This window comes from Microtus ochrogaster, chromosome 17, assembly GCF_000317375.1.
Source record: "Microtus ochrogaster isolate Prairie Vole_2 chromosome 17, MicOch1.0, whole genome shotgun sequence".
Lineage (NCBI taxonomy): Eukaryota > Metazoa > Chordata > Mammalia > Rodentia > Cricetidae > Microtus > Microtus ochrogaster.
In genome coordinates this window covers 32,991,679-33,000,896 of record NC_022019.1, presented here as the reverse complement: position 1 = coordinate 33,000,896, position 9,218 = coordinate 32,991,679, and the positions used below count along the sequence as shown (strand labels likewise).

At 49.2% G+C, this 9,218-nt stretch overlaps 1 protein-coding gene across 1 annotated transcript in view; it reads left to right on the top strand.

Moving 5' to 3' along the window:
• Positions 1–9,218, top strand: part of Stk24 (serine/threonine kinase 24) — a 79,689-nt gene that overhangs the window by 63,572 nt on the left and 6,899 nt on the right. Inside the window, exons 4-6 of the mRNA XM_005355685.2 lie at positions 1,675–1,783; positions 2,008–2,165; positions 7,330–7,515. Of these exons, the coding sequence (XP_005355742.1) occupies positions 1,675–1,783; positions 2,008–2,165; positions 7,330–7,515 (453 nt within the window). The remainder of the gene's footprint in view (positions 1–1,674; positions 1,784–2,007; positions 2,166–7,329; positions 7,516–9,218) is intronic.

Below are 9,218 nucleotides of genomic sequence, written 5' to 3'. Positions count from 1 at the left end.
TTTTTTTCTCTTAAAAAAAAAAAAACCATCACTCTCTGGTAGAGTAGCTATTACTATTGTAATAGCCACCATGGGTTTTTGGTTCTGTTTTTTTAAAGTTTTCTGTGGATGGGTGTTGTGCCTGCATGTATGTCAGTATGCCTCTTCCATGCCTAGTGCATGAAGGGTCCAGAAGAGGGCTTTGGATCCCCGGGAACTGAAGTAACAGGCACTTGTGAGTCTCTGTGGAGGTGCTGGGGAGGGAACCCCTGTGTTCTAGAAGAGCAGCAAGAGCTCCTAATTGCTGGACCTTCTCTCCAGCCTGCTGCCATGGTTCTTATGTTTCAGATGGGAACAGCTCCCAGCCTAAGCTCATCACATTTTCATTCCCTGAGTCGGGGCAGAATCTGATTATTGAGGTTTGGCATCAGGCAAGATGTCGCACACACGGCCACCTTTGATCTTGCCCATAGTGCACCAGGATGGAGCAGGCCTAACCTAGTATTCTCCTTCTGGAGAAAATAATGCCTTACTGTTGACTCTTTTCTGTTCTGCCTGGTTTCTGTCCTCCCACTAGGTCCTAAAGAAACCACACAGAGGTCTATATTAATTATAAACTGATTGGCTTATTAGTTCAGGCTTCTTATTAACTCTTATAACTTATATTAACCCATTATTCTTATGTATGCCACATGGCTTGGTACCTTTTTCAGCGGGGCAATCACATCTTCCTTTTTCTGTGGTTGGGACAGGACTGGGAAGGAATGGATTTCCTCCTTCCCAGAATCCTGGGACATCAGAGCCCAGGCTGGCCTGGAACTTGGGGCAGTCCTGCTGTTAGGATCGCCTTTTAAAGGGCTAGCTGGCCACACAGGTCTGTGTCTTCCTCTGGCTTAGGGGACCTGCTCTGTAAGAGTTGCTGTTAGGGCTTCTGTGTCTGTAGACTGTCTCAGTGCCATGAGTTCAGTGACCTTTCCCACAAGTGAGGATGGATGCACTGTGTCTTACGAATGGAGCCCCTTCCTGTCTGCTGCTTTTTCTGCTTTTCCTTTTTCTTTAGTTTTTCAAGTCAAGGTTCTGTCTGTTTTTAAACAGCGATTGTGCACATTACATTGCTTCCTTACAACTTCTTACGAATTGATACCAAGGAGTCAAGAGAAACAGCTCCTTTGAGTTTCTCAGAATTAAAGCAATGACTCTCCCAATTAAAGCTAATAATGTTTTATGTGCACATTCTATAGCATGTTCTGAAAGTCTTGGGGATTGAAGTTCTGGTGAGGGGTAGCTGGAGGAAGGAGTGGGTCACACTCTCCTCACAAGGTGGCCGTCCAGCATCCTCCTCTGAGTCTTGGCCAGTGCTCTCCGCTGAACTGATTCTCAGGCTAGCAAACATTTTCTATAGCCGTCCCTGCCTCAAATTTAAGTAGAATTAATTGTTAACTTTTTGGTTTTTAGCAACAGGGTTTCATTATGTAGACCCAGCTGACCTTGAACTTGCAGAGATCTGCTGTTTCTGAATCCCAAGTGCACCATGACGCCTGGCCCTTTAATAGATTTCAATTGTTGAGGCAAAATATCTGCTTTATGTGAAGATGTCTTTCATTTTAATTATGTTGTCTGTTTAGCATGGATTTTGTTTCTTAAGCCGTGTGTACGATAGCTTCTAAATGACCAATTATCTTTTTTTCTTGTTAGTTAGAACCTGGCCCTTTAGATGAAATTCAGATTGCTACCATATTACGAGAAATTCTGAAAGGACTTGATTATCTACACTCGGAGAAGAAAATCCACAGAGATATTAAAGGTGGGACCTACTCTTGTTTTTATTTATTCTTTTGAAACACCAAAGTGGTCAAACTCTCTGTACGTCTGTCCTGCCCACTCTGTCGGGGTCAGGCAGGCTGTTGTAAACCCCAGGGCACCTTGCTGTCATGGGCCCTCGTGCCCAGTGGGGAGAGCGTACGTGGACTCTTAAGGTGACCCTGAATATAATTGTATATAATAATGTCCTGCTTGGTTGTCTTGCAGCGGCCAATGTTCTGCTCTCTGAACATGGAGAGGTGAAGTTGGCTGACTTTGGAGTAGCTGGCCAGCTGACCGATACCCAGATAAAAAGGAACACCTTCGTGGGCACTCCCTTCTGGATGGCGCCTGAGGTCATTAAGCAGTCAGCCTATGACTCAAAGGTGAGAGCCCGGACCACACCCAGATATTTTGTCCCTTTGGTTTGCATATGTAGCGTTCCTTTGTTGTAGCTGGTAGGCCACAGAGGTAATTTGTGACCTTGGTTCACGTCAGCTTCCTTCCCCACCTCCCTATGTGCCATTGGCGACCTTGTCCTTCTGGTCTCCGTGACTGTTTGATGTGGTGGGGACCAGGAAGGCGCGGGTATGAGAGTGGGCGCAGGCGGCCTTCTGAGACTGCAGACCCTAGATATTGATAGCTTAGGACAGGCAGTGCTGTGCACAGGAAGACAGTAGATGGGGGCCAGGGCCTGGATAGAGGCATCTGGAGGGAATCAGCGAGCCCACAGACAATCCCACACCAGGATGGAGCAAGCGTGGTTCTTTAGTGACTGCCACCATTTGTTCTGTTTTGGGTCTCGGGACCTTTATTCCCAGAGGCTCTTGGACCGCGGGAGACTGGAGGTGTTGCTCATCAGGCTGCCTGCTTGTTCCTGTGTTTCTTGCTTTTGTCCTTTAATTCTCTAAAACCTTGTGATAGCTCATTCCGTTTCCTCCGGTCAGCAGCCCATGTGCAGTAAACATGGTCGTGGCAGAGAATTGGCCTTCCTAAGCCCCAGACTTCTACACAAAAACAAATTTAACCCAGAGATGAGCATAGGTTGGACATTGCTCTTTGTCTTTCATGTGTTTACGTCTTGTCTGTGTGGGTATGCACATACGGTGCTGGTGCTCTGGAAGGCATGAGATCCCCGAGATGGCACGGATGCTGGGACACAGCTAGGGTTCTTGTGAGAACAGTATGTGCTCTTAAATGCGGAGCTGTCTTTCCAGCCCCTTAACTCATTCCCCCTCCCCTTTGGAGACAGTTTTGCTCTGAGAGCTAAGCCTGACAAACTGGTCACCTACCCGCTTTGGGATTGCAAGTATGTGTTAGCATGCCAGACCCCTGCCTTTGTTTTTCTTTCTTCCTTTTTTTAATAGGACCCTCCTCCGTGTGTAGCAGATTTCCTGCCTCATTAAATGATGCTTGAAGCATAGGATAACTTGCCTTTGGGACTCTTGTAAGGTATATGACATTACAGCATGCCGTAACGTAGAGGTATCTCTTGCTCTGGCTTGGTGAACTGTGGTGATACCGTAGCTCGGGTAGACGCTCAGGCCCCGAATCCAGCAAGCAGCAGACGTGCTCAGGTTTCTCAGTTCTGTCTCTGCATTTGCTGCTCGCTGGTCCCGAGTCTTCTGGGAAGTAGATGACCTCATGACTACTTCTCTGAAGTCCCGTCTTGTCCTTTTCCCCGAGTTCTGTCATGTAGGTGTATTGTCCACTGTTCACTGTCAGTGTTCATGTCTGAATTTTGGTAGAAGAGAGACTAGAATAACTACTGTGGTCATTCTCTTTCAGTTGTAGTAAATTAGCTTTTTAGCCTTGGCCCTTATGACTTGGGACCCAAGTCACCCATTTTTGTTGTAGCCATGGCCACTCCCTTCTTGTTTCCCAGATCTTTCCTGGTCTTCTCTCCACAGTGGGTCTCTGCCGTGGCTCCTTGGTGCAGTCCACTCTGGTTGTTTTGGATAGGCTGTCCTCCCCTCCCCTGATTTTCACTTGAATCCCCAGGTGCGCATGTCCTAAATATAGCGGTAGATGCGCGGTTCTGTTGGCTGGGACTTGCTGCGGTTCTTTCTTTTGGAAACTTCATTAAGTTAATGGGTTGTTCTGAGCTGGACTAAGTAGCGCTGCTGGCGGAGTGTTTGGGAAGGCCTCTTCTGTCTTCCTGCTCCTATTTATTAGGGTGGTGATGTGGGATGCCCCTCTGTATGCTACGATTACCACTGGTTAATAAAGAAACTGTGTTGGGCCTGCGCAGGGAATGGGGGAGGACTAAAATGAATGCTGGGAGAGAGGAGGCGGAGTTTAGGGAGAAGCCATGGAGCCCCACCAGAGACAGACGCCCGAGTGAACTTTACCCAGTAAGCCGCAGCCACATGACAATATATAGATTAATGGAGATGGGTTAAATTAATATGTAAGAGTTAGCCAATAAAAAGCTAGATCTAATGGGCCAAGCAGTGATTTAATTAATGCAGTTTCTGTGTGATTATTTCGGGGCTAAGCAGCTGGGAACTAACTAGTGGCCTCCTCCTCCAGGGTAGATTGGGTTTAAACATGGATCTTTATCTATATTGGTTATATGCCAGATGACTTGATACTAAATGGACGTGCCAGCTCAGTCCGTGTTTGTTAGTGGGTGCCCGATGCAGGCAGGGGGGCTGCACAGGTCCCTGTGCAGGTCTGGCTGGTGCTGGAGGTCCAGGGTCATGCCGGGTTGTTCTTGGTTAGGTTTAGGTCACCCCATGTGTGGGAGCCTGAGGAAGCAGGGCCAGCTCCTTTCTGCCTTGCCCCCACTTCCAAAGTTCTCAGGCCTCTGGGTGCTGCCAGGGCACAGCTCACCTGAAGCAGAGACCATCTCTGCCAGGTCTTGTAATGGGGTCAGCTGAGCTGATTGTGCGGCGCCCAGAGGTCTGGGTGGAGACCCATTGCCACAGGCCCTGTGGACACATGGTGGTGGATACGCGGTGGTGTCATGCTGTGCCTCAGAGTATGGGAGTCGGTGACAGCAGTCACACTTCACAGGGGACAGGCGAGAGACTGGCCTGCTGGGATGCAGCTCCCTTTCCTCTTTGTGAGGCTTTGTCATTGCTTCTTGCCACCTTCAGGCTCGACTGGGGCGTGGTGGTGAGGGTTTCTGGTTGCAGAATGGCAGGTGAGTCCACTCCAAGGGGCTAAGGGTCAGGGATTGTCCTAGTCCTGTGACCACCAGGCCTTGTCCTGCCCCTGCAGGAGCCATGGTAGCTGTCCCTTTAGGGCCTGCACTGGTGATGTTTTATGAGGCAGTGATGAGCAGAGGGGCCTCTAGTACAGTCCCCATGTCCTGCTCACCATAGAGTGCCCTGAGACTGCTGTGCTCCGTTCACTACAGTGACCATTTAAGGAACCCAGTGTGCGCACTGACATGATTGTACGTGGGCTTGGGCATCAGGGCCACCCCAGGGCTGCTGAGTCTCACTGCAGGGTCCACAAGACCTTAGGCTGGGAATAGATGTCACAGAGTCTTAGTCAGGGCAGGAGCTGACGCAGAGACCACGGGCACTGTTGACTGGCTTGCTCCTCATGACCGCTTACTTTCTTTCTCATATACCCCTGAGCCACCAGTCCAGGGGTAATGGCACTGCCCACAGTGGTCTGGGCCCTTCCACGTCAGTCATTAATCAGGGAAATAAAAAGCCTCATAGGCTTTGCCTATTGGCCAGTCTGATGGGGGCATGTTCTGAATTAAGGGTCTCCTTCCCAGATGACTCTGGTTTGCCAAGTTGATAGAAATCCAACCAGTCCAGAAACTACAAACAGAGAAGGACTTGACCTTTTTGTTAACGGCACCAGGGAAATTGGCAGTGGAGACTGTTAGAGGGGAAAGAACTTTGGGTAGCCTAGCCGTCCTCTGGGACATGTGGACACCGTCCGGATCCTAATTCAGATAAAGCAACTGTGGAAGGTTTTCTGTTCCTTTTTTTTTTTTTTAAATAAGCAGTTGGAAAAGCTTAGTTACTACCTGATAGACTTATAGACAAGCCAGGCAGTGTTGGCACACATCTTTAATCCCTGCATTTGAGGCAGAGGCAGAGGCAGGTGGATCTCAGCGAGTTTGAGGCCAGCCTGGTCTACAACTGTTACATAGACAAATCCTATCTGTAGCGCGGGGGTGGGGTGGGGTAGGGTGGGTTGGGGTGTGTGTGTGTGTGAGGACGAGTTATAGACGCTTCTAGATAAATTCACTGCAAGTTGGAAGTACTGAGTTGAGGCTGAATTGGTCATGTGTGTGGCCTCCCCCCCCCCCCCCCGTTTTCCTCTTGTCCAGTCTGGTGGCTGTTGTTGCCCAGGCCACAAAAGAGAATTGCCCTGCACACTGCCCGAGAGCGCTCCAGTGCAGTAAGCTGCATTTCTGCTGATCGCATGTTGGTGTTGTGGACTCACTAGTTGAGAACTACCAGTGTTGTTAATTTTAGTGTCAGTGTGTAAGCAAGCCTTGTTTGGTTGACATATTGAAGCTGGGGGGTGTCAAGGCAGTTTTCTGTGTCTGCTCCTCCTCGAGACCCTGCTGTGTAGTGCTAGGATTTACAGTCACTTGTGTGTGTAGCTTGTACAGTGTCCCTGCCTCCGTCTTCTGAGTGCTGGGATGACAGGCCACGAGGCACAGTGGCTTATACGATGCAGATATGCAGCCTTATGGAGGGCATCGTATTAATGTTTTCTATGTCTGTGTGTTTGACCATTTTTAATAGTAAACATTCTGTTGAGTTGGTAGAGCGTTTGCCTAGCTGTTGAAATAGGAGCAACGGGGCTGCGTCCCCGGCACCCGGCCGCCCACATGGCTAGCTTATGCCCCGAAATAATTACACGGAAACTGTATTCTTTTAAACACTGCCTGGCCCATTAGTTCCAGCCTCTTATTGGCTAGCTCTTACATATCGATCTAACCCCATTTCTAATATCCCTGTAATACCACGAGGTGTCTTACCAGGGAAGATCTTAACCTGCATCTGTATCCGGTAGGAGAATCATGGCAACTCCTTGACTCAGCTTCTTTCTCCCAGCATTCTGTTCTGTTTACTCTGCCTACCTAATTTTATGTCCTATTAAATGGCCAAGGCAGTCTCTTTATTTAACCAATGAAATCAACACAAAACAGAAGACTCTCCCCCATCATCTAGCGTACATGAGGTCCTAGGTTCGGTTGCCAGCACTGCAAAACTATGTTAAGTTCCGGGCACAGGGGTCAGCCCTTTACACACCCTCCTCTAGCTGCCTCCCTCCTGAAAAGGCAGTTGTCCAGTCCCACGAGACCTTGATTGCAGAGCTGGTGTGGGGACCAAGGTGCCCACTGGAGCTGCACAGCCGTGCACCAGGTGCTGCTCAAGGGTTGACGACCATAGAGATGACAGTCAGGATTGCTCTGTAGGGTAGGGGTATGTCAGTAAATCTGTCCACTCGTTTTCTGGTCTTATATTTCTTATCATTTAAAATGATTGTCTTTTTCAGAACCTGAGATTGAAACACACACCCACCACACTTGTCTGAATATACTCTTGTTTGCTCTGGTCCTTACAGGCAGACATCTGGTCCCTCGGCATCACAGCAATAGAACTGGCCAAAGGAGAGCCCCCACATTCCGAGCTTCACCCCATGAAGGTGTTATTCCTCATCCCAAAGAACAACCCTCCCACACTGGAAGGAAACTACAGCAAACCCCTCAAGGAGTTTGTGGAGGCCTGTTTGAATAAGGAGCCAAGCTTTGTGAGTGTACCCCTTTCTGTGGTCTCAAGCCAGGGTGAATTTGCTCTGTGGGGATTGTTTCAGTCATCGCTGGCTGTCTCCCTGATCTCACACAACTTTGCCCATGAGTTTGATTTCTTTAAATTATGGAGACTTTGTTGTTGTCATTTTACTTGTTAGGGATTTAAGTTGTAATTATTTTGTTAAAAATTTTCTAGCATCTCATATCCTGTTGCCCCTGAGGGGTTTTCTCCTCGGTGTGGGGGTGGGATCCTGGTTTTCAGTGTTTACAGACAAAAGTCAGGATGGGAACTGGGAAGCTGCTTCAGCAAGAGCAGAGGCTGACCTGAAGGTTGTGCTAAGAGACAGACAGGATACTCGTCACCCACCGTCTCTGCTTCCTCTCTCTTTCCCCCCCGAGTTTACTGTGGTGACAAAGCCCGGGAATTAGCTGCTGGGAGCTCTGTCTCATTTCCTGGAGAACTGGGACTTTAAGTAGCCTGTGTACCTGTGTCCCAGGTAGCATCGTATGTGGGTTTCTGTGAGCAGAGTTATCTGGACCTCAAGAATATTCATGAGGGGGCCGTAAACCCTTGTCTAAAAGTGACGAGAAAAATAAGTTTCACAATAGCATCATGTAGTTCCCCCATAGGGTACCAGTTCTGGCAAAGGAATTCATCAGGATCTAAAGCACCATGGGGGGCTGCGGGTTGAGGGCAGCAGATCAACATTTGGTTACTGGGTTGGTCAGGGCATGGCGAGCGTGGTCTTCGTGCAGTCCAGTTGTTTGTTTATATCAGGGTAGTACAATGGCGCTCGGGAAGAGACCCAAGTGTGTAGTATATTCTTCTAAAGCTGGTCCAGTCCTCATTTATTCCTGGGGTACACCCTCCGCTTCGGCTTGAGAAGCCTCGAAACTAAAAACATGGCACTTGGTTGTGCTTGGCGTGTCACGGGCAGTGGGTGGAGGGGGAGGGATTGCTGAGGCCACCCGGTTCTCAGGGATCATGGTAGATAGAGTACATGCTGTTCTTGTTAAGAAAAAACATAGATTCCTGGAGCAGGGGACTGTGGTGTACCGGGCGGGCCTCTGTGTCTGCTGCCCCTGCTTGGGCCACTCTGCATGTTGAGGGAGCTTTGTGCCAACAGGTGGGGAAGCCATGGCTAAGCTGGGTGAGCTGTTAAGTTGGAGCTGTGCCATGTCCAGGTGGTTATCTAGCTGTTGGCCCCAGTCATGGGATGGGGATCGTAGGTTCACATGTCTGCTTTTCTAAACTGGAAGTGCTGGTGACCACGGGAACCTGGCTGGGTCTCTCCTGACTCTGCCCTAACCTGTTGTAGATGAGTTGAGTCATCGACTTCATTTTAATTTGTGGTGTTAGCCCAGCCCTATAGGAAGTCATGAAGAGTATGTGTTTCCTTACTCAGCATCTGTCATGAGCTACACTGTAAATCAGGAGATGTGCGCTCTCGGGAAGTACCATGTAAACCAGGAGATGTGCCCTCTCAGGCAGTACCACGTAAACCAGGAGATGCGCGCTCCCAGGCAGTACCACGTAAACCAGGAGATGCGCGCTCCCAGGCAGTACCACGTAAACCAGGAGATACGCGCTCCCAGGCAGTACCACTTAAACCAGGAGATGCGCCCTCTTGGGCAGTACCATGTAAACCAGGAGATGCACGCTCCCAGGCAGTACCACATAAACCAGGAGATGCATGCTCTT